Source organism: Acomys minous (assembly GCF_964271855.1).
Source record: "Acomys minous genome assembly, chromosome: 12".
NCBI lineage: Eukaryota > Metazoa > Chordata > Mammalia > Rodentia > Muridae > Acomys > Acomys minous.
Genome location: NC_140493.1, coordinates 18,290,167 through 18,317,388, shown reverse-complemented (window position 1 = coordinate 18,317,388; position 27,222 = coordinate 18,290,167). Strand labels below are relative to the sequence as shown.

The following is a 27,222-nucleotide window of genomic DNA, read 5'->3' as shown; positions in this document are numbered from 1 at the left end:
ACTCAATTGATAATTGAGATGTAATATGAATATATATATATCAGATAAAAAGAATTCAGGGTTACCTTTGATTATACAATGAGTTTGAAGCTACTCTGAGCTACATGAGACCTTGTTTAAGGAAAAAGTGTGTGTGTGTGTGTGTGTGTGTGTGTGTGTGTGTGTGTGTGTGTGTGTGTGTGTCCTATGTACTAGTTTGCTTTTATTGCTGTGATAAATACCATAAACAGAAACAAGCTGGAGAAAAAAGGGTTTATTTCAGCCTCTAGTGCCACATGACAATCCTTCACTGAAGGAAGTCAGGACAGGACCTCAAGCAGGCCAGGAACCTGGAGGCAGGAGCTGATGCAGGGACCACAGAGTAGGATGCTGCTTGCTGGCTTGTTCTTCATAGCTTGCTCAGCCCACTTTCTTATAGAATCCAGGATCACCTGTCAGGCAGTGACACTGCCCACAGAGGGCTGGGCCCTGCCTCATCAATTATTAATCAAGAAAATGTCCCACAGGCTTGTCCACAGGCCATTGGGTGGAGGTGCTTTCTGTGTTGAGATTCCTTCTTTCCAGATGACTCTAGTTTTATCAAGTTGAAAAAAAAAAACTTTGATTGGCGCATATTAGTATTAGACACCAGTTTTTGAGGCCAGCCATGACATGTGATGCTCTGGAGACCTTCTGATTAGTTCTTCTCAGTAGGTCTTTTTTTTGGGGGGGTGGTCCTGATTGATCAGGGCCTAAGGAATGGCCAATGATAAGAGCTGAGTTCTGGTTCCGGAGACTATGTGGTAAACTAGGTTAACTAGGGTGACAGGGTGTGGCAGGTTGTGGGTAAGCATGGATAGAAGCTTGTCTTAGGGAGGGTTTCATTGCTGTGAAGAGACACCATCACCGTGGCAACTCTTACAAAAGATAACATCTCATTGGGACTGGCCCACAGTTCAGAGGTTTAGTCCATTTTCATCATGGCGGGAAGCATGGCAGTGTGCAGGCAGACATGGTGCTGGAGGAGCAGAGAGTTCTACATCTTGATCTGAAGGCAGCAGAAGGAGACTGTCACTGGGTGTAGCTTAAGCATCTATGAGACCACAAAGCCCGCCCCCACAGTGACACACTTCCTCCAACAAAGCCACCTCTGCTAATAGTGTCACTCTCTATGGGCCTATGGCAGCTAATTACATTCAAGCTACAAGAGAACTCAAAGCCAGCTCAGAGGAGGGACCAGACCTAAGGGCTTCATGGGCTGCCAGGCCTTTCTGTACCTTATCTCTCTCTTACAGAGTGTTTCCATTCTCCTAGGCTGACCGGCTGTCTGTTGTCAGGTCCCCAGGGAAGCCCCCCAGTTCAGAAGTTTCTGGGCTTGTGTGTATCCATCCTTCCTTTGTAGCTAGTCTGGGGAATGTGACCACAGGGAACTCAGACAAGGAAGGGACCATCTGCTGTGACCCAGGCAACTGTTCTCAGGCTAGAGCTGGGACAGTGATGCCCTGGGATGATATCCCTACAGCTGGGAAGTCGAGGCCTGCTGTGGGATCCCCCTCTGCCAACCTCAGGGAGTTATCATTGACAGCCCCATCCAGGGTGTCTTTGCACGGGGCAAGGTGTGGGAAAGCCCATGTAGGTCCCACACAGAAGGAACTCCTATTTACTGAACGTCTGCTCTGTGCCGCACCTGCACATGAACTCTACATCTCTGATAAGGGACTGCTGGAGTCTGGTCCCATGTGTCTCTCTCCCCATTGGCCATGGAAAATTTTGACTCACTGGCTTTGTAGATTGACAGATCAAATGACACCCAGTTGTCTGGTGAACAGTTCAGAGTCTTGGGGTACTCACTCAGTTTTGTTCTCTCTTGCTGTGGCAAAGCATCTAAGATGGTAATTTACAGAACACGAGGCGTGTTTGGCTTTTGGTTCCAGAGGTTGGGGAGTGGGTTCTCCAGTCATGTTGACATCTCTGATGGACCTTCCAGGATAGCAGGATGAAGCACATCTTATGGCAGAGTAGAGTGCCAGCTAGGGTCATCCTTTTTCTTACAGCACCAAGCCTGAGAACCCCACTTTCAAAACTTCTTCCCAGTTCCCTCCCTTAAGTCCGGCCTGCAAGCACCATTAGCATGTGACTAGGGACCGAGTCTCAACAAATAAACTTTTGGTGGGGGACACACTCAAAGCACAGCCTGTTCAGGTTTTAGCTAAAATAAAATTTAGCCTATACTGGGACTGCTGGTAAGCTGGAGGGCGAGTTCTCAACAGGAGGATGTAATGGAAGCTTTGGTTTCTTTAACAACTGTTATGCTATGTAAACATGTTTTTGTTTTAATCCCAAATGTGGATATGGGGCTGCCTTAGTTCATCCACAGCTAATAACTGCCTTGTGGAGCTCAGAGAGGAGTGTGGTCTTTGCCAGCTGCAGATAGTTCAATTCTGACTGGAATATGAATACACACACACACACACACACACACACACACACACACACACACAAATGCTTTGCCCCTCCCCCAGGGCAGCAAGCCATTCTGTGAACCCTGGTCAGTGACGGGGTTTGGTGTGACCCTCTGTCACAATAGCTGCATTCTGGGCTGCTGAGCTGGCTTGGCTTTCTCTGCTGTTGACTTGAGTAGATCCTTAGTGGGTAGCCATCTGTTTCACTGCTGGGTCACTTGTCCACAGCCTGATGGCCCTGCTCATGTCCTGCATCAGCCCTGACCCTGCATCCTGGCATAGCACCCATGCTCATCTTAGTGTTGGGAGACACGCTACAGTAATCTCTCCCTCCACTCCATCCGTGCCCTTGGGTAACACCTTCCTGTGCTGACTCTTGCACTGGCTATGTGATTTGCTCTGGCCAGAGGGACAACAACCAAAGTGACACTAAAGGAGGTTTGAAGAGTCTGGTTCTGTCTCCTCTGCTGGGGATGAGGATCGTGCAATCAACAGCCATAAACCCTGCTTAACAGGAGCCTCGGGGTGCAGCTGTTAGAGACAATCAACTGGCAGCTGGCTGCAGATGTGGAGTGAGCCTGTCAGGGCCGCCCTATCCAGCCTGCACTGCTCAAAACCATACAGCCAAGAGGAGGGCTACTGGGCGGGGCCTCCACACAGCTCCATCCACTCTCGGAACTGAATGGCTTCCATGGCAGATGTGTGCCTGGGGGGTGTGGGGTGATGGAGTCTGAACAGAGGAGATTGGCATTCCCTTTAGGGCAGATATATATATGTCAGATGGGAGACTTCAGAGTCTCTTTGTGCAGACCTGGGATAGGGCTCACAGTTACAAGGGTTTTCCTGGGATTTGGGGGTGCTCAAATCCCCTCTTCCTATACACAATGCTCCACCCTCTGGCAGGGACTCAGTGGGCTGTGGCCTTAGTCTGTGTCACAATTCTGTATTTCACAAGTTGAGATTCAACATTTGTTTCTCAGCCATACGTGCCCTGCAGCCCCGAGACAGTGACGCCTTTAGCAGCATTATAACTCTCCCTGACGAGCTGACCAGAGCTCAGCTGAGAGTGTAAAGCCCGGCCTGGCTCTTTTCGTGTGTTAGACTCTCCTGATGCTGCCAAGAGCAAGCCCGGCACAATGCTGGAATAGCCCCACTCCCAGTATTCTGTGCAAGAGCCACTGTTGTGCCAAGGCTGTGGACTAACCACTCTGGCTGCAAATGACCACCAGGGTTTATGTCACCACATCTGTGGAAATCTCCCAGGATTCCTTTCTCTTGTGACTACTGGGTTCTCATGCTTCTGAATCTACCAGAGCAAGAAACCAACCCCAAGGGCCCATTCCTGAAGACACACAGCCTGTGAGTGAGAGTGGTAGCCCATTTTTTTTTAAGGATCCAATTCAGGCCCAGAAAGCCTGCGGTGACCATGACAGGCACAGGGGGCAGGCTGCAGGTGGCTCCTGGCAACAAGTGGCACCTACTGCAGCATCGGCTTATGATAGGACCTGCCAGGCCCAGGAAGCCATGATGGTTGCTGCTCCAGCGTGACCTGTCCACCAACTACTGTTCCATGTCCTGATCTCTGTGGACCGCATCGCTGGCCATCCTCGGCCCTGGCTCCCAGCAGTATCGTCTGCTGAGGGAGTGGCTGTTGCCAGGGAAGTGTATGTGGTGGGAGTTGGGGGCATCTACTTCTTCCTGTGCCCTCTGCCAGTCATCATGTGTGGCCATGTCTTATCTCAGCCTTTCTCCAGTGGCTTTCTCTTCCTGGGCTTAGCATTCATTGGTTGCTTGCTCTCTGGGCTCCAGGGCTCTCCACACCGCTGAACAAGGTTACGGTGTCATCTCTTATGGTCGCTGCCCTCCTTCCCCACCTCCCCCAATCTGGTGCAGTGTTTCCTTCATGAAGCCATGGAACACACTCCTGTTTCCACACTTGAATGTGCTGACACAACACTGACTGCAGGGGTCAGAGGGCTCAGAAACCAGGCAGAACGTTGGTGGTTTCTGGTGAGTTCTGGGCCAAGCTACTGTCCTGTCCAGCAACACGAGTCCTGAGCATGGCTGCTCTCCCACTTTCTCATGAACTCTGGGCCTGCACTGGTGTGTTGAAATAGCAGGGGGAGCCAGGCGCCTCCATGTCCCCTGCAGAGTGGAGGTGACAGTGGAGTGACACCTACTTTGCTGAGTAAGTTCCAATTAGTGACAGCCCCTTAGTGTTTGCTTCCCCACCAGCCATTGGATAAAAATGACTAGGAATGACAGTGCCTACACTGTCACTTTGACAATACCTTAGGACCCCACTTTAGTGTGCTTAGGTACTTTATCTTTGCCTCCCACCGACTCTGGCCACTTCTCTACTGATGTGTCACAGAGCAAGGGTGGCTAGCTTCCTGCTCACTCAGCTTGTCACCTGGCAAGTCACAGAACTCTCCATCTCAAGCTAGATTCTGAAGATTCAAGCTCTAAGATCTGACTGAGCCACAGTGCTGTGTCTCTCTGATGGTCTGCTGGCTTGTGCATGGTGATTCCCCCAACTCCCCCAATGTCATTTCCACACCCTTGAACCAGCAAACTCCTAATGAGCCATCCAGGCTTTCTCCTCCAGAAAGTTCACTTGGGCCTTGTGATGGTTCGTTTTCATTATCAGCTTGACAACACTGGGAGTCATCTTTGGGTGTGCCTGTGAAAGTGCTTTCAGAAAAGTTTAACGGAGGAGTGGGGACCCACCCTGACTGTGTGTGTAGTTGGAGTCACCTAGGAGACATACCTCTGGGTGTGGATGTGATGGTGGTGTCTTTACAAAGGTCTAACTGGGGAGGGAAGACCCACCCTGAATGGGTGTGGCACGCTTGGGTACAGTCTAAATAAAAGGGAGAAAGAGCTGAGCACCAGCATCCATCTCTCTCTGCTTCTTGACTGTGGATGCGATGTGACCAGCCACCTCATACTCCTACCCTGCCTTTCACACCCTCAGCTGTGAGCCAAAATAAGTTCCTCTTTACCTAAGTTGCTCTCTTCATCTCCCTCCCTCCCTCCCCCCCCCTCTCTCTCCTTCCTTTTAAGACAATATCTCATGTACTCATGAAGACTAGGCCTTGACCTTGAACTTCTGATCCTCCTGCCTCCAACTTCTGAGAGCTGGATTAATTTCGTCAGCTTTCATGCCTAGTTTATGAGGTTCTGGGGATTGAACCCAGGGCTTCCTGCGTGCTAGGCAGGCACTCTACCAACTGAGCCACACCTCCCTCTAGCCTCTGTGAGTTGTTTTGTCAGAGCCACAAGAAAAGTGACCAACACGGTCCTTCAAGCAGTAGTAACTATCAAAGTATATTCACTGAGACCGTTTTGGCCTGGGCACTATTATAGGCACTGGCTTTTAACAGTGAGTGGGAGAGATGGGCCCCTCCTTGCAGAGCTCCTGGTTTGATGGAGGGATGGCTCTCAGGCACCGGCCAATGCCATTGGCTGATCCAGCTTGGCTGCAGGCCCCAGGCCACTTGTGCTAGACAAGGATGTTGTGGAAGGCTTCCCAGAGGAGGTGATGAAGCTCATGCTGGGAGTGAGGTCTGAGTCATGTGATGAGCTGAGCAGAGCTTACAACACGTGGGGGACAGGCTTGTTTGAAGTCAGTGTAAAAGCCTGTGGTGCTGGTAGAGAACAGGCAGGTGTGTGTGTGTGTGGGGGGGAGAGGACAAGAGGGTTAAGAAGCTGTGGGAGGTGGGTTATGGATGTGGGGACTTGGGTTGGGACCTGTAGCCTGGATTTTATTTAGTAGTTATCGGCTGGGGTGTAGTGGCTCATGCCTGTAACCCAGGCATGTAAGCAACAGAGGCAGGAGAACCAGGAGCTGAAGGTCAACACACCTCAGCTTGGTGAGTTTGAGGCCAGCCTGGGCTCCCTGAGACTGTCTCACAGTCAATCAATATCAATCAAGTGATCAATCAATCAAGCCTGGTTAGCATGTCCCTCAGGTGGGGCCAGAGGTGAAGGTTGGGTCGGTGCTATGAGAAAAAAGGTAGTAGAGAGCTCACGGTTTGCTGCAGGGGCCCTAACCTCAGGCAGCAGTGGTTTGGACCCGGAGGGAAGTAAAAGAGACACAAAATGCCCTGGAGCCTTGGAAGACTGGGGCAGAGGGTAGGAACTGGGCTTTTGGCCGTCTTGGAGTGGCTTTAGGGTACCTCACTCACCAGCAGCTGGGGGCAGGAAGCTGCCTGCAAGAGGAAGTGAGCAGAAGCCCTGCCTTCCACCTCCAGACCGGAACCTGTCTCTGTTGGGAACTGGCCTCCCTACGAACTCCCTTTCCCGGTGTGAAAAGAAGCGGCAGGTGAGTGCATCTGGCCTTTGGCCTGTGGGGATCCCTGAGCTACCAGAATCTTCTACCTGTTCCCATTGCCCAGGTACTGGAACTGGGTACTAGAACTCACAGGGGAAGGCAGAGAGGCCCCTTGACTAGGAACTCAGAACCACAACTCAGCTGGGGCCTCACAATAAGAGGGGGGTCTGCCAAAGGAGAAGGAACCCCAGTCCTGCCACGTTGCTGAGGTTCCGAGCCCCATCCCCACAGGAAAACCTTGACTACCTCCCCTGTAGCCAGATGAGCAGTTTTTATACCACGGCCCCTCAGAGCTTCACTGCAGGAGGAGAAAGCCAAGCTCCCCACCATGAAGATACTGCCTTACAGGGCAGGAAGGGACTCACCTGGGCCTGGTCACCAGAAACCGTTTCAGGTCTGTGTGTACTTGACGAGGTCAAAGAAGGGGCAGGCTGGCCTATAGTCACTCGGCGACTGAGTGAGGAGGAGGAGCTGGCTGGAACTCAGGCTCTCAACCCCAGCCCAACTCACTTCCCTTTTCTTCAGTTCGTGGGGCTTGGGACTCATTCTCAGGGTCTCTGTCCTCTTGCTCCTGGTTTCAGGGCAGGACTAAGCTTCCCAAGGCTTCCAGGCTGTGCCCACTCTGAGGAGGGCGGCTCCGAGGCCTCACAAGCACCTCTTCTGCATAACTCTTGGGCTCCTTGGTTTGATTTCTTCTGCTTTGATCCTGGACCTCAGATGTCTGAGTGAGCCTGGGAACACTGGGTAGACGTAGAGGCTGAAAACGAGGCACAGAAGGGGAGAGTCAAAGGTGGCCATACAGCAAGCAAAACTCCAGAGGGGAAGTGGGCGGGAGAACCAGAAGTAGGTTAGGGAACTAAAAGGGGCCCATTAGCTTCTGAATCTGGTCGTTTCTGGGTATGGGGCTGGCCTGACACTGCTCATCATGAGGCTGGTGTGGGGGTGGGGTGGGGTGGGATGGGATTACTGGTCTCAGGCACATCTTTAGGCTGGTGGGTGTGTGGGCAGACACACTGCTGGTCTTTCAAGCCTGACACTGCCCATCATGAGGCTAGGGGTGTGGCACTACTTGTTTCCCTGGCCCAACACTGCCCATCATAAGGATGAGGGAACACTACTGGTCTTGGACCTGACGCTGCTCACCATGAGACTGGGGAGGGACTGCTTGTCTTTCACAAGGGGAATGGACTTCATGAGCAAAAGCCCTGAGAGACCACACCCCAAGTCTCAGGGTGTCGATCCAGTCCAAGAAAGCCTCATTCAGAACTAGAGGCCAGACGGGCCAGTCTCCCCCTGTAAGTCAAGCCAGCATGGAGTGGGGAAATGTATCTGGGTAGCTTTGGCCGCAGCCTGGTTCACCCCATCTATGGCTGGAGGAATTATAGTCTGTTTTTATCTACCTTACATTCAGGGACCCTGAAGAGATTGGATGGCCATTCCACCCCACTGGGGGATGCGCACCCTGATTGCAGATTAACCCACAGTTGCCTTCCCACACTTGTCAGATGCTCTGTGGAGGCCAGAGCTCTGTTCTAGCTGCAGAGAAGGGCCCAGGGCTCCTGGCCTGGGTGGAGGGCAGGCTTCTGTGTGCCTAGCTGATAAAGAGCCTGCTTTCTCACCAAGCCTTGCCCAGGCTGTGCTCTCAGCCTGTGCATTCCTAGCTTTTCTTGTTGCTATGATAAAAATACAAGAGGAGTGTAAGAAGTAGAGACTAGAGGGAGGATGGATGGATGGATGAATGGATGGATGGATGGATGGATGGATAGATGGATGGATGGATGGATGGATGGATAGATGGATGGATGGATGGATGGAGGATGGATGGATAGATGGATGGATAGATGGATGGATAGATGGATGGATGGAGGATGGATGGATCGATGGATGGATAGATGGATGGATAGATGGATAGATGGATGGATAGATGGATGGATGGAGGATGGATGGATAGATGGATGGATAGATGGATGGATGATGGATGGATAGATGGATGGATGGATGGAGGATGGATGGATAGATGGATGGATGGATGGAGGATGGATGGATAGATGGATGGATAGATGGATGGATGATGGATGGATAGATGGATGGATGGATGAATAGATGGATAGATGGATGGAAGGATGGATGGATAGATGGATGGATGGATAGATGGCTCATGCTTTGAAGGTACAGCCCCTCATGTCGGGGAAGTCATGGCAGCTAGAACACATGAGGCAACTGGTTAAACTGGGAAGAAGATAGAGACAAATGATGATGCTCAGCTCACTTTCTCCTTTTTCACTCAGCCCAGGACCAGCCCAATGGGATGGTGCTTTCCTTCTTACACTGAGGGAATCTAGGTGTACCCAGAGCCTTGCTGGTCAGGTGAGTCTAGATCCTGCCAGGGTCAAAATCAACATTATCACAGCCTGGTTACCATCTCTGCAAAGCTTGCCTTGAGGCATCTCCACACACACCAGGCCCCTCTCCTCACCCTTGCTTGTCCCTCAGTGACTTGTCCACTCAGAGTCACGCTCCTATCTTTTGTCTCTCCCTGCCTAGATGAAAGAGTGAACACATGGTGGGTCTCGGGTACAGTACTGCTCTCTCCTGTCTCTTCCAGGGAAGGCAAGAAAGAAGATGGAATCGGAGCCCATTTACAACCTGCTGCAGCTCCCAAAGGAGGTGGCTCAGCCCGCGGAGGAGGAGCTCCCACGAGGTGCTGCTCCTGGCAGGCCCAGGGGAGGGAAGGGGAGGGAAAGAGTGTGTGACCAGCTCACTAGAACAAGACAGGCTGTGCCGGGGGATTACCCGTGTATCCATGTATCCATCCATCATCCATCCATCATCCATCCATCATCCATCCATCATCCATCCATGTATCCATTCTTTCATCCACCCATTCACCCACCCACCTGCCCATCATCTATTCTCTATTCATTTTCTATCAACCCACTCATCCATGAATCATTCCTTCATCCACATACCCATACCCATCCATGCATTTATTGCTCCTTCTCTTCCTCTTCCTCTTCCTCTTCCCTCCCTCCCTCCCTCCCTCCCTCCCTCCCTCTGTACTCACTCACTAACTCACCCATGTCATCAGGAGCTGACCCCAGGCAAGCACATGAGTGTGGTGTTCAATTTACTCTCCCATCTCCCATTTATTCATCCCAGTAAAGGATGGGTCTGCTCCAGGGTTTTAGGAGATGCAGTGTTTGGTGGGTCACATAGCATGTTGTATTTTATGAGCTTGGACAAGTCAGCCCCATGTACTGACTCAGTTTCTTTCATGTTTGTTGAGATCAGCTGACCTACAAAGTCCCTTTGGGCCTGATGCTTTGTGGGTTCTAAGGATTTAAAATGTTGGGAGCCTGCTTACCAAGGCCTCTGGGAAGGGAACAGCGAAGTCAAAGCGGGCACAGGAAGCCTCAGTGGTAGACCCTAAACCAGAGCTGCTCAGCAGCATAGGTGATGCCCACCTGAGCCTGGCATGTCTTTTGATCCTTTGCATTGTTTCTGCACTCTAGGCAAGTAGACAGGGTTTCTAGGAGATGCTACACATCTGCTTCATGATCTTCAGGGAAAGGGGTGACCTCTGAGTTTTAAGTGTGTACTCCCAGTGTGAAGTGCTCACAAGGAAGTGTGAGTGAGAGGCAGGGCTAGGCTCCCCCAGGGTCTGGGGTCCGGTGGGTTACCTGCAGGGAGATAGCTGCCGAGGGCCCCCAGGGTCCTCATACACATCATATCCACTTCTGCTTCCAGGAGAAAAGAAGAAATACCTGTCCCCCAATTCCCGGAGGGACCCCAAGTTTGAAGAACTGCAGAAGGTACAGTGCCATCTCCAACCCTGAAGTCTCTGGAGCCAGGGCTTGATGCCCCTGACTTACAGACACCACTCCCCTGTGCACACCCCACCCGACACCGCTCTCCTCCCTCCGCGTTTCCACAACTCTGTCTTGGAGGCACCTAGGCTTTGTGCCCGAGTGCCCATTGTCAGCTGTTTCCATCACCCAACCCCACAACCATGTGCCCCAGTTTTAGGTATTTGCTACAGTGATGGCAACTGCCAGGTACCGAAACCTCACATGTCAGAATACTAGCTCCTTGGGGTTCAGGCAGTTGTCTGGAGATCCTGGTAGCTCAGAGCAGGCTCCACATGGTCAGGGAGATCAGAGAGAAGTTCCTGGAAGAGGTACCACTTGACCAGACCTCGAAGAGCAGATAGGAGTTGGCCAGGCGACTCCTACCCCTGTCAGCTGTCCCTTTGTAACGGCAGGTGCTGATGGAGTGGATCAACACCACACTCCTCCCAGAGCACATCGTGGTCCGAAGCCTGGAGGAGGACATGTTTGATGGGCTCATTCTGCATCACCTGTTCCGTAAGCAGAGCCTGCTCCCCACCTCACCCCACCTGTGTTCCCCAAGCAGCTGCTCCTGGGGCTTTGGGACCAAGTGCACCCACCTTGGCCCTTCAGGTGGCTTCCTGCCTCACTTCCCATCACAGCCCTCCACCCCGCCGAGGGAGGGACCCCTGTTTGGTTTTCCAGATTGTAGAGCTGCAGAGGCAGAGACCCTGAACACAGCCAGGCATGGCAGGGCAGAGCTATGGTTCCAGATGGTGTCAACTCCCTGGGCTGCGGCTCCTTCTGCCATGCTGTGGCCCTGCCAGCATTCATAAAGTGTCTGGTAGTTTTAGGAGCTGGGACATCAGCTGTCCCTGACCTTAGGGTGCCGTGGGCTGCTGGAAGGACCCAGGATATCCCGAGCGAGGCGTTCCAGAGGAAGAGGCAGGGGTGGTTCTGTCTGGTCGGTCCCAGTGGGCCTGGATGTGGTCGGTGCACTTGACCCCAAAGCCCCAGGAGTCTGAAGTCAGGCCAAGTGCCTGCCTCTGGCTGGTTTTCCTACCCATGTCTGGCCTGCAGATGTCTTGTACAAGGAAAGAGGTTCCAGAAGCAGCAGGACCCAGAACCAGATTCTCAGAGCCTGCTAAATCCACAGTTCTGTACAACTTGGCCGATGGGCTCCAGAGTGACCCTCCAGCCTCTGCTGAGGCTTCTGGGTACTTCTCATGGAGTGGGCACTGTCAGCTTTCTGCACAGCTCACTACTGTTCCTCTTCCTGGCTATGGGTGAGACCAAGGCTCCCAGACACAGAACACCATAATATGGCCGGTCTCAGTGTTCAAGAAAGCAGATTTTGGGATGCCAGCCTAGGAGTGTAGTGTTAATGGCTAGGCTATGCTGCCCCATGGGAACGGCGTGCCCACAGCAGTGCAGAGACCAAGGTGTGGGCAGAGTGGTCAAGCTGAGGTGGGCCAGAGGGGATGGCTCAGAGGGCCACAACCTACTCACATACATGGTCCATGTGCCTTGGTGGTTCATTTCCCATGTGGACAGGGACTCCTTGGATAATAAGTTTGTTTGGTTGAGGCTTCTGGGGTTGGCCATGGCTCTGCACCATGTTTTCCATAGGTCTATCTACCCTAAGTTTTGTCCAGGTTTATCCTCACAGAGGGTCCCCATGACAGCTGCTGAGCCCACTTCCTGGCCCTGACTGTCCTTTTGCTATCAGAGAAGCTGTCAGGCCTCAAGCTGGAAGTGGAAGAGATCTCCTTGACCTCAGCCAGCCAGAGGCGCAAGCTAGGAATCATCCTGGAGGCCACCAACCAAAGTCTGCAGGTTGAAGAGCAACAGGCCAAGTGGAGCGTGGAGAGTATGTGGGGCTGAGCCAGGCCTGGTACCTGGGAGGGGAGGGGGAACCATCTATGCTGGCTTCTTGCTTACCCAAAAAGCGGCGCACTCATCTACCTAGGAACCAGGCTGGGAAGGGCATAGATGCCTCAGGAAGCCCATAGAGTGAGCACAAGCTGGACACATAGTCAGGTGTCTGGTGGAAGAGAAGCTGACCTGGACACATGGCCCTGGGGGTGGGGGTGGGGGTGGTGTCACTGCTGTGAGTATAATCCAAGGATAATGACTTCCCAGAGACACAGCCACTGCCTAAGAATCTAAGAGCACACTACGCTTCTCATCCTGGCCGAATGGCACAGCCAGTCCCCCTTCAATAACAGTTTTGCCTGTTAACAAATGAGTGTGCCATGTGCACATGCTTCCCACCCGCCCTCCAGACAGTTTGGTGAACACACACACACACAGACACACACACACGGACACACACACACACAGAGATAGAGAGAGACAGACAGACAGACAGAGAGAGAGAGAAAGAGAGAGAGAGAGGTGGGGGGGGGAGGGACATGGACAGACAGACAGAGACAGAGACTCAGAGACAGAGAGACAGAGACAGAGACACACAGAGAAACAGAGATGCACACACAGACACAGATTTGATCTCAGTGTCCGCACAGGACAGTCCCAAGGGTGGCTGGCTGCAGGTTTTGGTTTGGACTTTCTGACTTTCTAACCTCCCCTCTCTAGCCATCTTCAACAAAGACCTGCTGGCCACCTTGCATCTTCTGGTGGCCCTGGCGAGACGCTTCCAGCCGGACCTGTCCCTCCCAGCCAATGTCCAGGTGGAAGTCATCCACATTGAGGTACTTGCTAGGTGGTGGAACAAGGCAGGTCATCTGAGAGTGTGGCTCCACGCCCCTGCGTCTACACGGGCCCACTGTGTGGGAGTGATCCTAGGGGGCTATGAGGACATCACATGAGGACAGCAGTTAGGGGCAGGGCTGGCAGACACCCAGGAGGGTAGGAGAAGTGCCCTGGCCAGCCAGCGCTGCTCTCAGCAGCCAGCTCTGCCTGGCAGAAGCAGGGATGAGTACACCCATAGGGAAGTCAGCTGGAGCTACCACATTTCCTGGGACATAGGTGACCATCTTTCCACGGCCATCCTCAGACAGCCTTTCATTTGTCACCCGTGACTACATCCTGTCTTCTTTTTTGAGAAACCTTTGCTCTCTGGCATTGCTAACTTGTGCTATACGGCATGTGTGTGTATGTTTGTTTGTTTCTGAATGTGTGTATGTATGTATGTGTGTGCATGTTTATGTGTGTGTATGTGTTTGTGATTATGTGTGTATATGTGTATGTGTGTATGTTTGCTTGTTTGTGTGTGTGTGCGTGCATGTGTTTATGCGTGTGTGCCTATGTGTGTTTGCTTGCTTGTGTATGTGCGCGTGTGTGTACTCTGATTTATGTAAGTTTGAGAAAGCCATGAAAATGCTCAGTAGTGAACTTTCAGCAAAGACTTGGAAAAAGTGGGAATAGAAACCTGGACACAGCTGATTCTGTAAAGCACACAAGTGTGTGTGGTTTCCTTCTACTTGCTTTACAGAATCATGGGTTCGATGACCACAGGAAAAAATGAACAATGAAGCTGGTCCACAGAAGCAGCCTGAGATGGGGCAAAGCAGAGTATAATAGGTCTTTTTACTCTGTAACGTAGATGGTTTTGGGGTTCTCCGTGATGACACCCGTTCTTCCCCTTTCCCTGTTGTAGAGTACCAAGATGGGCCTGAAGTCGGACAAGCTGGTGGAACAGCTCACAGAATCCAAGTGAGGGCGGGCCGGGTCTTGGCCGGGTGGGAGGTACAGGGGGTGCTGGACCAGGGAAGCCCTCATTGTGCCTGCTGTCTCTCAGGCCCCAGCAGGCTGCAGGGACCCCTAGCCCTGACATCCTCAGCCACACAGAGTCCAAGTGTTCTGAGGTGTGTGTATGCAGGGCAAGGCTGCCAGCCTTGCTTTCCACATGCAAGGTCTCTGTACCTCCCTCCCTTCCCCCCCCCCCCCCCCAGCCCCGAGCCTTGATTGCCCAGCAAAAAAACCGAGCCCATCTCCTTGCCACCTGCTGGCACCAAGCTTGTTACATTAGGTGATGAGGGGGCTGCAGACTTTGTGCTAACTCTTTGATTGCTTTTCTGTCTCCTGCAATTTCTCCTCTAGCTCACACAAGGACCAGCCTTCACGTGAGTACTTTCGTAACTGAAGGAAACCTTTCCCTTCTGGTGGGGTTAACTGTTTCCACTGTGGTCTGTTACTCACCGCCGGCGGTGGCGGCAGGACCTATTCATGAATTTGTCCTTCCTTCTGTTTGCCCGGCCTTTCACTGCTTAGTACTAGTTCCTCATCTCAGACACCTGGTGAATGATGCCTGCTCAGCTGGGTCATTTTAGAGAACAAAGCGGGCGATGGACAGGCATCTCCCTGCAGTGGGATAGGTGGGTGGAGAGGTGGAGGGATGGATGGATGGGTAGATATATATCTGGATGGCTTGTGTATCAGTGGATGAATAGATAAATGGTTGTGTGTGTACATATATATTTAATGAATTATAGGTGGATATATATGTGTGTGTATGTTTGTGAGTGATGAATATGTGTCTGTGATGATGGATATATGTATATTTATGAATGAATGGATGAATAACTCATTGGGTACTTAGTACTATTCCTATGGGGACAGACCCACAGTCCACACAGCAAGGGCAGAACGGTGGTGATGCTGAATGCCACTCACTCTCTCACTCATTGGCCATGTAGGCTTGGGTAGATGCCCTAACCTGTCTCTACCTCAGTTCCCTCAATCTGGAAGCCATTTCTTAAACTGGTGGTGAAGGCTAAAGGAAGTAATCCAGGGTTGTGCTTAGCACATGGAGGGCCCTCAATGGTATGAGTGCAATACCATGGCTGCTGCTAATGTTCACCAGTTGGTGCCCTGACAAGCGGTCACTTCTTTCATGTATCTGTTCCTCAGTCAGTTGGCCAAGTCAACTGTTCACCCACTTATTCATTCATGAGCCTTTCTTCCAATTGTTCATTCACCTACCCCCCCATCCATCTTTCTATGATCCAGTTATTCACCCATCTATATACCTATACAATCATCTATCCATCCGTGCAGCTATGTATCTGCTTAACCATCTATCTAGCCACCTATCCATCCATCTGTCTATACATCCATCCATCTGTCTATACATCCATCCATCTGTCTATACATCCATCCATCTGTCTATACATCCATCCATCTGTCTATACATCCATCCATCTGTCTATACATCCATCCATCTGGCTGTTTATCTATTCAGCCATTTATCCATCCATCCATCCAGTTATATGTTTGCCCAACCAGTTATCCGTCCATCCATTAATAAATATACATATATATATATTCTCATCACACACATATCCATCTCATATATATGTATATATATATAATTCATACATGCACACACACAGAAACCCAATCATTTATGCATTCATCCACTTATACACAAGCCATCTAGATATATATCTACTCAACCATCCATCCCCCATCTGCCCACCTACTGAACTGATCCCACTTCACTCACTGAGATGCCTGCCCATCATTCACTTTGATCTCTAAAATGACCCAGCCAGGCAGGCATCATTCACCAGGTGTTTGAGGTGAGGAAATTGAGATACAGAAAGGGAAGGCCCTACACACAGCCAGGGAGCTGTGTGTCCCAAATCCGGGCCTGTTTCAGCCAGGAACCCAAAGAGCAAGCTGTGGCTCCCGTGGGACTGGTTATTCTAAGAAACTTTTGTGTTAAAGCATTCTGTTTGGCGCAAAGATAACAGCATCATAACAAGCTGTTTATCACTCTGGTCTGCAGAGGACGCCTTTGATGAATTATTTAAGCTGGCTCCGGAGAAAGTGCATGCCGTCAAAGAGGTAGGGCAGATCAAAGCTTCCCACCCCTACCCTCCACCTGCCCATGTCTTGGGGGGAGGGTGATCGGGGAGGACATGGGGTTCACTCCATGCCTGCTGAGTGCTGGGTGATAGCAGGGTAGAAGGTGGCATGAGGGTCCTGAGTGGTTTCAAAGTCCTTCCTTTTCTGTCTTAGGCCATCATGAGCTTTGTCAACCAGAAGCTGGAGTGCCTGGGCTTGTCTGTGCAGAGTCTGGACACCCAGGTAAGGGACATTTCTGGGTCCCCATGCAGGGAAGAGGGTTTCTGGGCCCCAGAAACTCACTGTGAGACTGGAAGCGAGGTGTCACCTCCAAAAATCTCAGGGCCTTCTCTAGTAGGGTGTGCTGCTGGCAGGCAGCACTGCCAGAGGGAACCCCTGGAGACCTTGGGCAGGGGGTCAGTGGGAAGCTGTGAAGGCTGAGCCACCTCTATTGCTGGCTTCATCATTACTCATTTATCAGAATGGCTCCTGGGACATAGGATACTCTAGGGCATACTGCCACCAGAGTGAGGGGCTCCCCTGTGACCATGGTTTTTCAGAGGTAGCAGTGAGTTCATGTTGGGCTCATTTCCTAGGAGTGGTTGGCAGAGCTGACACAGCACCATCATCACTAAGCTCTGTCCTCCTGAGCCCCCGAGGGCTCGGCCCACTACGATGACACAACTCAATTGTTCTACGGTGGGAACAGAACCCTGCAGATCCAAAGCGCCTCATCTAGCCATGACCTTCCAAGGAGATTCTGTGTCTCTAGTGTCTCCACAACACAAAGGGAGGGAAATGCAGAGATCTGACACTGCCTGGGCCCGACTGTGTGGTGACGGGGTCTGATGGACACCGGGCAGGGCTTCATGGACTGTGGGTATCCGCCACGTCTCAAAGCCTATGTAGAACTTGGTCACAGAGGGCCAGGCCACATATTCCCAAGTTTGGGGACAAACAGGAAAGCTTGTGGCACTTGCTCTGCCCGGAGCAAAGCATCCCCTTCCATCGGCTTTGCAACTCCCTCTAAAGGTCTTCCCAGATGTGAATACTGATAAAGCCCCATTCAATAGAGGAGACTATTAAGACACAGAGAGGCTAAGGAACTTACCTAAGGTCACACAGTGATTAAGTGGTGGTCCTAGGATTTGGATGGAGGCAACTGGGGCCCAAGGATATGCCCATAGTCACTGCACATGGTGATGGCCTCATGGCTTTGTGAGTGCTGTGGCAACATGGTGAGGTGGAAACGCAGACTTCAGAGCCACATGCATATGTGTGTCCATCCTGTCCCTGCCACTTGGTGCCCATTGGGCTCTGAGGACACATCCATGTTGGTTCTGTGACCTTGGATGAACTACCAGACTTTCCTGAACCTTAGGTTCCTTGATTTATTTTTGGTTGTGAGCCTAGCCTTTAACAGCTGAGCCATCTCTCCAGCCAGTTCCTCGATTTATAAAGTGAGAGCAATCCTACCTCAAGGAATTGGGTGTTTGGGGGCATTGCTATTTAGTGTCATTTAGTACTTGCTACCTGACTCACTGTGGCTTTCCCAGAGCAACACACTCATCTCTGATAGTATTTTCTATGGGTAGGACATAGGACGACACCTCAGCTTTACAGCCCGCTCCCCCTCATCCTTCTCTCCTTTGGTAAAAGAAGAATGAGTGAGCAAGGAGGAGATTTAGACATGTTGGGGTGCTAGGGGAGGCCTCAGAATTAGCTTTTCCAGCTGCATTTTGGGGACAGCAGCAGAGAAGCTTCCAGGCCCAAACTAATAACATCAGAACAGACTTAATCGGGGGGTGGCGGGGGGGGGGGAGGAATTCCATTAAAGACAGAGCAGCATCTTTCCGAAGCATCCAATCTCGCGTGCTTTGTATCTTTGAAGAGATTCGGTAGGATTACATTAGCATATGGCGTGCTCACGGCAGTGTTATCGCAGAACGTGCAGGCAGAACAGACAGAAATATTAATGGTCCTGTGTGCTCCTCTTTGCCTTCCCTGATGGGAGAGTTTTATACTAACTCTGTTTTCACCCATGTATCTCCAGTTCATGGAATAACTTGTCATTTAAAAGAGGACACGATGGGGGTGGGAAGGCGGCTCAGTTGGTAAATTGCTTGCCTGGCAAGTCGGAATCCTGGGCTATGGTGGTACGCATTTTTTTTGTATGTGTGAGTGCTTGCCTGCATGGATGTGTGTGCAACACATGTGTGCTTGATTACCGAGGAGGCCAGAAGAAAAGTGTGTTGAATTCCCTTCCCTGGAACCAGAGTTACAGATAGTTGTGAGCTGCTGTGTGGGTGCTGGGAGCCAAACCCAAGTTCTGTGTAAAAGGAGAGGGTGGTCTTAATGACTGAGCCATCTTTCCGGGCCCTGGCACACATATTTAATCCCAGTATTGAGGAAGCAGAAACAGGACGATCCCTGGGGCTTGTCGGTCCGGCCAGTCTTAGCCTACTTGGCAAGTTCCAGGCCAGTGAGAGAGCAAGTCCTCCTACCCCCAAATAGGTGAACTGTTTCTTAGGAATAATGTTCTAATTTGTCCTTTGGCATCTCCATGCAATGCATATATGTGCACGGATATCTACACATACATACAATGCCTGCACATGCAGAGAGAGACAGAGAGACAGAGAGACAGACAGACAGACAGACACAGAGACACAGAGAAAGAGAAAGATAGAGAGATAGAGACAGAGACAGAGACAGAGACAGAGACAGAGACAGAGACAGAGACAGAGACAGAGACAGAGACAGAACATGGGGCTATTCCACAGTAAGTTTAGAAACAGCTCTTTTAGTTGTAAGTATTCTGACAGTCAGGCAGCCCCAAACAGCTTCAGGCTGCTCTTGATAACCCCATGCATCTGGGAATGCCAACCCCACTTCTCAGAAGGTATGTGAGGCTCAGAGAGGCAGTACAACTTCTGTCAGCTCACACAGGATGGGAAAGGCAGAGCGGAGCCCTCCAATGTCAGCATCTCCCACACCAGGGCCCTGGCTCCTTTCTTTCATTAGTCCCTTATACGTCACTGTGACAACTGCCTAAGACAAAGAGGAGAGGTTTATTTTGCTCACAGGTTAATGTCTGGCCTCTATGCTTGGCCTCACATGCTTGGGCAGAATATAATGGGGTGTCTGGTGAAGGACAGATGTTTACATCTTGGTGCACAGAACCCAGCAGGAAGGAGCCAGGAAGACTGTACCCCACTAAGGATCACCCCCCCCCCCAGTAATCTACTTCCTATAGCCAGGCCCCACCTGACAAAGCATCCAAAACAACGCACCAGCTGGGGACCGAATGTTCACCGAGGGCTATGGGCACAGTTAGGCCTAAAACACAACACCTGCAGTTTGCAGATGGCGTCATCCTGCTCCTGCTGATCGGACAGCTGCAAGGCTTCTTCTTGCATCTGAAGGAATTCTATCTCACTCCAAGCTCTCCCACAGAAATGGTAAGCTTCTGGGGTCTTCCTCTATAGCTTTTTTGGGGGTAGGGGTGGAAAGATTTATGGCATTAGCCTGACAGTCTTTATTCAATTCCAAGCAGTGAGAAGGTGAAAGGAAAGTTTGTTCATATGCCTGTTTATCCATCCTTCCTCACACCCTTCACCCAACCACTCATCCACCCGTCCATGTGTTCATCCATTCTTCTATCTACCCACCCATCCATTGATACCATCTTCTTATTTACCCATCCTCCCACCAACACCTATGTACTTGTTTATCCATCTATCCACACCGCTGTCTACTCATCCACCGACTCATCCCCTGACCCATCCATGCATCCATCTATCCACTCATCTGTTGATCCATCCATCCGTTTGCTGATACCAGCCAGTAGCACACATCATGCCTTGGTGGGAATTACACCACTTGTATACATTATAGAACAAAGAGTAAGTGAAAGGGCTTAGGAATCATTACGTAAGAAATAAACTGGCCGGGCATGGTGGCACATGCCTTTAATCTCAGCACTTGGGAGGCAGAGGCAGGTGGATCACTGTGAGTTCGAGACCAGCCTGGTCTACAAAGTGAGTCCGGGACAGCCAAGACTATACAGAGAAACCCTGTCTCGAGAAACCCTGTCTCGAAAACCCAAATAAAATTAACTAACTAACTAACTAATTAATTAATTAAAATAAACCAAAGAGCACAGGTAAGTTGTAAGAGCATCCACCCATCCATCCATCCACCCACCCACTCACCCACCCATCTATCCATCTACCTACCCACCCATCCACTGACCCACCACCCACCCATCTACCCACCCACCCATCCATTCACCCACCCACCCATCCACCTACCTACCCATCCACCCATCCATCCACCTGCCCACCCATCTGTCTATCCATCCAGCCATCCACCCATCCGTTCACCCATCCACTATCTATTTTTCCACACATCTAGCCATCAGCTTGTTCACCTACCTGTTTGTCCAACATATCTACCCATCTGCCGCCCTCAACTCACCGAGTCATCCACTCACCCACTCACTTATCCACTCTCGCACTGGACTCCCCACTTTCCAAGTGCCAGGCCACGCTGTCCAAGACATAGGACAATCCCTCACAATTCCGGCTTTCAAGCTCCTCCACCTTCACCAGCTGTGTTCCCAGGATGGTGGCCTTCTAGGACATCGAGGCGGGGCATTTGGTTCTGGTGTGCTAGGCAGAGATTGCAAGGGAGTGGTGTTGTTGAGGTTTGTTCTACTGAATTGGGAACGATGAAAGATACCTCAAAATGAGGAGGCAGACTCAGTAGAGGGTCAGGAACACTTTGGGGGGAGTGATCTGTGGCTCATGGGGGCTACAGGGACTGGGCAGGAAAGGTCTTGTGCAAGAGGCATTGCACATGGACCCTAGAGCCTGGAGCTGCTAAAAGACACAGCGTTTAGTCCAGAAAGGCAGCTAAGTTTGACCCCAGGAAGATAAGCAGGCCAGAAAGTCAAGAGAGTAGATGCGAGTGGCAGGGTGCACTCCCTCTGAATGTGTACCACGCAGCTCCCTACCTTCCCCACAGAGACTCTGGGCACCCTCCCTTTGCTCCCTCTCTGCCCACAAAGCTCAGCATCCAAGCCTTCCACTCATCTCCTCTGTGTTATAGTCCAGGCTACCTTGAAAAAAAAGCTCTTTCCAGAGGCTTCCTGCCCAGGGAGAAGACTCTTACTACCTTCCAAACAAGGACCCCAGTAAGGAAAGGAATACTTCCTGCTGAGTCAGAGCCCAGATTCTCTACTGCTGGTCTCAGACTTTTTGTTTCCGAAGTGGGTTGCCAAGCACTGCCCTGTCCTCTGTCAGGTCCTGCGGGGTAAGCAGTAAGCAGAAGTGTGGAGAGGCAGCTTGGAGGGGCGCACATCCCTGGTTCCCTGCACTGCACTTTCTGTGGCTACTGTAAGCTTCCAGTCTTCAGGCGCCCCTTGAGAGGGGTGATGGAGGGTAACGAAAAGACAAGCTAGAGTTGAGGACAGTTGATGGCCTGCCTAGGACCAGATGGCCGGCCTGTCTTTGTCCATATTCCTCTAGGTAGTGAACTTTCCTTCTCAAGTAAAAGCCAGTCAGGGTATCTGTCCCCTAGGGTGTCACCTGCAGGCTGGGTCCTCCCAGAGGCCTACTACCTCCCTAGTCTAGCCCTTGCTCTCAGCCTCTTTTGCTCTCCAGCTGGTGTACCATCTGTCTTACCCCCATTGCAAGACCCCTGCTGGCCCCCAGAGCTCAGCCATGGGCATCTTGGCCTTACTTATCCTGGTGTTGCTGTCTAGATGTTTCCCTAGCTGCCATCTCTGCCCCTGTCTCATTTCCTCAGAGGTCCCTGAGCACTCAGCAGCCCTCTGCATGAAGCTTCTTCCTGGTCCCTTGGCATCACCCTCCCAGGCCTGACCTCCTTGGTCCTTCCTTCTACATCCTGGGAAGCGGGAGGATGAATTGTGTCCCCACTTTACACAGAGCAAGACTGAGTCCTTGGAAGTCTGACAGGCTCCCTTGGGACCACACAGATCAGCCTGCCCTTCCCCACTCCCCGCCCTGGGAATAATCCATCACCAGTTCCTTCTTAGGAGTAGGGTGAGCCCATGGGAGGCATCATAGAGTTGGACATCAGTGATGAAATGAGAGACAAGTCTGAGGAGGGAGGCAGGTACCACACCATAGGAACCCAGGCTCAGCAGCACGGACCCATATCTGTGTCATTCAGCAGCCAGGCTTCTCGGGACTCAAGGCCTGTGCTTCCTGCCTGACATGCCCCAAGCCCCAGATACAGGTTAGGGCAGTGCATAGAGGCCCAGCATTCCTAGCACAACTATTTTGTGAACCCGTTGTGGGAATAGATGCAGAAATATGGCATTAGCTCAGAGCCCAAGAGAGGAGGGTGGGGCTTGTGGAAGAGACTCAGGGCAGGAACATGGCTGACAACCCCACAGGTCCTTAGCTAGAGGCTGGAACCCCAGCTGGTTCTCTTGTAGAGCAGCCTCCCAGGACTGCAACTTTCATTGCCAGGTCGTGTTTGATTGCAGCATTGATGCAAGGATGTCAGCGTTCATTTCTGGAGTAAAGTTACCAACACACACACACACACACACACACACACTGGGGGGGGGGGGAGACGGTCATTTGCTTTGCAGAAATCAAAGCGCCAGCGCCAGGAAGCTCTGGTTTCCTCCCACGTTCAATTATCTCTCTCAGGAAGATGTGAACTCACCTCCTGGGTCCTGGCCTTCCTTGGCTCTGCTGAGCACAGAGCTTTCTCTTCATGATCTCTAAGTTCTCAGAAGCAAAGGACAGGCTGGGGAGAGTGATGCAGACCTCTCAGGAGCAAGTTTGAGGACAGCCTAGGATACGGAGTGAGGTCAGATCTGTGGTTCATGCGCTTCTTCTCATGAGTCTTCTCTGAGTTGCTCATACACGCCCGTCAGTGTGGAGTCCCTGAGAGCAGGTGCTGTTCAGATCTGGGCTTTGTGCACGGCCAGCCCGCAGCTGAGGGTTAACAAGTATTCTTAAGATGAGAGAGTGACTGGCCAACCAGATGGCTCGGTGGCTAAGTGCGCTTGCTGCCAAGCCTGACAACCCGAGTTTCACCCCCCAAAACCCACATGGAGGAAAGTGAACGGACTCCTAAAAGTTGTCTTCTGACCTCCACGCACATGCTGTGTGTATAACACTACCTCCATAAATAAGTAAATGTAAAAATAAAGTAAGCGTAGTTATAGGCCAGGGCAGCCACCCATTCGAGGCACAGTCAGCTCTCAGTCCATGGTGTCACAACCTGCTTTAGACTCTGAGTGGGAATAAATGAGAGAAACATGGCAGCTGCTTAGCTCAGGGATCAGGAGAAGAGGGGCGGGGCCAGTGGAAGAAGCAGCGGAGTAAGAGACCTGACAGTTGGTGAATGCATGCAACCCCAACTATTTGAGGGGCTGAGGCAGAAGGAGAGCAAGTTTGAGGACAGCCTAGGATACGGAGTGAGGTCAAAGTCAGCCTGGACAATTAACTTAGTGAGACCGTGCCTCAAAATAAAAGATAGAGCCGGGTGTGGTGGCACACGCCTTTAATCCCAGCACTCGGGAGGCAGAGGCAGGCGGATCACTGTGGGTTTGAGGCCAGCCTGGTCTACAAAGCGAGTCCAGGACACCCAAGACTACACAAAGAAACCCTGTCTTGGAAAAACAAACAAACAAACAAACAAACAAAGATATACGCCTGGAAATATGGCCCCTCCAAAAGCCAATCCCTGGAAATACATGGCAAAGCATTTCCCCAAATTGGCCACATAAAGTGCTGTGACAAATGGAGTCTGTGGTCAAATAACTGGGGGGGGCAAGGGTCATATAAATACCCTTGGAGTGTCTTGACATACATTGGTGCATCCAAGGCTCTGAGAGGTCCTGCAGCAAAGCACCCAACAGCTTCCAAAAGCATTTGGCCGCAGATACATTCTCGCTTGACATCTGAGATCACCCTTTTGGGAGATACTGGCTTGTGAAGAGCATTCAAGGCAGGAAGTTGAGGTGCAGGGCAGGGGGCTGGCATTCCCTCTCACTGACAGGTACTTCCTGAGCAGCCTGCAAGCAACGCTCCTGATGAGAATATATCAATAACGGGGAGCCCCGGCCCCCCCTTCCCAGAATATACTGTGGGGAGGGACTCAGAAGCAGGCCTGAGCCGTGTGCATCTACTCAGTCTGCATTTACTCAGAGTGCTTCCCTCTTGGTCTGGACCTTCCTGAGGGTGCCTAGCCCTGTAGACCTGTGGGCCAGTGATGCATCTTCTGGGCATTCTTGCTTTGCATCATGGCCCTGCCCTGCCTCCTCAGTTCTATGCCTGCCTCCTCAGCCCTCTAAGCAGAGAAAGACTGCTTACCACTTTCCAAGGGGGCTCTACCACCTACAAGCCCTAACTCCCTTCTGAGAACAAGTCCCCTCACCTGACAGACTCACATTCAGGGTGTCACCTCCTCCAGAACACCCTTAGCCCCCTTCCCACTCCCACGGAAATTTCCAGGGAGGATCTTTCCCATGAGCCGTGACTCTGTGGTCGCGCATGCCCAGCATGCGGCATCTGCTAAGAGCTGTGTGCTGATGGGCCCCATTCATAGGGGATAGAAGGAGATGCTGAGTGTCCCCGACTACTGTTGCAGTTCAGGGACTCAAACCTGGGATGGGCAAGGACAGATGGCACTGATGATGGGATGGGCCTGGTGCCTGGACCCAGGGTCTCACTGGCTGACATCTGACTGGCTTTATCATCACAGTTGCACAATGTCACCCTAGCCTTGGAGCTGCTCAAGGATGAAGGCCTGCTGAGCCACCCTGTTAACCCTGAAGGTGAGTGCATGGCTGCCCTTTGCCTGGATGACCTGCCTCGGATGTGACAGAGCAGTTGCAGGGAGTGGAGGGACAAGCACTGTTAGTGGGGTCCCCCTGTTTACTGACTGTGAGTTTTCCTAGGAGGGGCCCTGCGGGAGACTGATGTCCTCCCTGCCCCCATAAGTGCTCAGAGCACCCAGACCTTGAGTCATTGTTGGGGGAGGGGACACGGATGCAGGGGAATCCCAGACAAGAGGAAGGAGGCAGGATCATGTGGTTGACGCTGAGACTTGAGTTCCCTTGTGCCTGTTTGCAGGATGTGTGTGTGTGTGTGTGTGTGTGTGTGTGTGTGTGTGTGTGTGTATTTTGTAGTATGACTCCTCCCCCATCCCCAGGGATAATGATCCTCCCTGACCTGGCCTAAGGCTGCCTTGATCCCTCTGTCCACAGATATTATAAACAAGGATGCCAAGAGCACACTGCGGATACTCTACAGTCTATTCCGGAGGCATGCATTGAGGGCAGAGGACAGACATGGTACCCCAAATTAGTCACCTCTTCCTCCTCATGCCATTTCTCAGGACCCTGCCGCCTCTGAAGGACCCAGCAGTCCCTGATGCCCGTGCCACAGCCTTGTTACTGTGGGCTGGTGACATGTTCCTTCCCACATCTGTCCTGCTCACATGTTCACCTTTGACCCACCAAGTGGGCCCCTGTTTTGAGACCACCTCTGCTTTGCTCAGTTTATTTTGGCAGAATTGTATTTCAGTGGGGGCGGGGAAGGGAGGCTCTGCATGCCAATGGGCTCTGTAGTGAGCCTTTAACTGAGGTTTGGTCCTCAGGCTAGACCACCCTTCAACAGCCCCCAGTCTGTCTACCAGGGCTATACCTGGACAGTTAGTGGCTGCCCATCCCCCACAAAGATGGCATCAAGGCTAATGTCTTTAGGCTGTGGCCTCAGTGAACTCATTCCTGGCTGTCTATCTCCCACTTGGGGTGATGAACCCAGGATTGTCATGCAAAGGCTGGAGCCCCATGTAGGATAAGTGCACTCAGTTTCTTGTCAGAGGACCCTGGCCTACAGCTGCAGTCCCGAGCTCTGCCCTGAGCCCCAGGGAAAAGAGCTTGTAGTTGGTTCTTGGTTTAGGTTATTGTTGGTTTGTCTTCAGGCAGCCATGAGAATTCTGTCCTGTGAGACTTTGTGTCTTCTACAAAGAGAGAGAACCAGCTGAAGAACTGAGCTAGGTCCATTCAGGCTGGTGGAAAAGCTGTGGGGGGCAGGTGTAAGGCATGGGGGTGCAGAGATTATAGGGGTGTAGGGATTCAGGGGTGCAGGGATGTGGGGAAGCCACCTAGCTGTCACTCCTCCCAACTTTTCCCTGCCTGCCCAGCTCCAGGCCTCTGGCAGGGAAGTCCTCTAGGTTTGGGGGTGTACAGCTGAACAGTCTTGCCTTTGGGGGACTTTGGAGCAGATGTGAGGAGACAGAAGGCTCTTCTTTCCCCTCAGCTTCCGTCCACCGTCCCTTTGCCTGCTCAGCAGGCTACTCACAATCTTGTCTGCCCTGCTGCCTCTGAGACATGTCCCTCTCACATAGTGGGAACACCCTCACAGTAGCTAGGGCCCAGCTGCCTCCACCTGCTCTTGGCTCCCTCCTTCCTTGCCTGTTTGTCCACCTGGTTCCTCAAGTCCTTACTATGTCCTCACCACCTATCTGATAGCAAATTTAAATCATAATGAGAATCGTTCTGTAACTCTACTGAGGAATAAATACCATTTCCCTGCTTAAACACACAACTTAATGACAGTTGACAAACATGCAGTCACATGCCTCCATCAGAAGGGTCAAGGCCTGAAAGAGCCTGTCACCTTGATGTCCTACCAATCAGAGGACTGGCCTTAGAAACGACTGATCCATTTTCTGTTATTTTTGCTCTTTCTGCATTTTTTTTTTTTGAAACTGCATCTTATCAACACTTGGGATTATTTGTCTTTTCAATGTT

General features: G+C 51.6%; 1 protein-coding gene and 1 long non-coding RNA gene across 3 annotated transcripts; one reads left to right on the top strand and one right to left on the bottom strand.

The window, feature by feature from the left end:
• Positions 1-624: 624 nt before the first annotated feature.
• LOC311579345 lies at positions 625-7,577 on the bottom strand. The gene is made up of 3 exons (XR_014773126.1): positions 7,143-7,577; positions 1,831-1,959; positions 625-1,027 (listed from the first exon to the last, which is right to left on the bottom strand). It is a non-coding gene; the product is annotated as an uncharacterized lncRNA (long non-coding RNA).
• On the top strand, positions 6,449-27,009 carry PARVG (parvin gamma). Of its 2 annotated transcripts, XM_084749817.1 has the most exons (14): positions 6,451-6,768; positions 9,066-9,144; positions 9,383-9,478; positions 10,525-10,589; positions 11,039-11,141; positions 12,334-12,474; positions 13,200-13,315; positions 14,224-14,279; positions 14,667-14,689; positions 16,357-16,415; positions 16,590-16,658; positions 19,775-19,876; positions 25,167-25,239; positions 25,672-27,009. In XM_084749817.1, the coding sequence occupies exons 3-14, from the start codon at positions 9,400-9,402 to the stop codon at positions 25,770-25,772; spliced, it is 987 nt and encodes a 328-aa protein (XP_084605943.1). In that variant the 5' UTR covers positions 6,451-6,768; positions 9,066-9,144; positions 9,383-9,399; the 3' UTR covers positions 25,773-27,009. The 2 variants fall into 2 exon arrangements, with proteins under 2 accessions (XP_084605944.1, XP_084605943.1); XM_084749818.1 differs by lacking the exon at positions 9,066-9,144 and having other exon boundaries at positions 6,449-6,768.
• Positions 27,010-27,222: the final 213 nt, after the last annotated feature.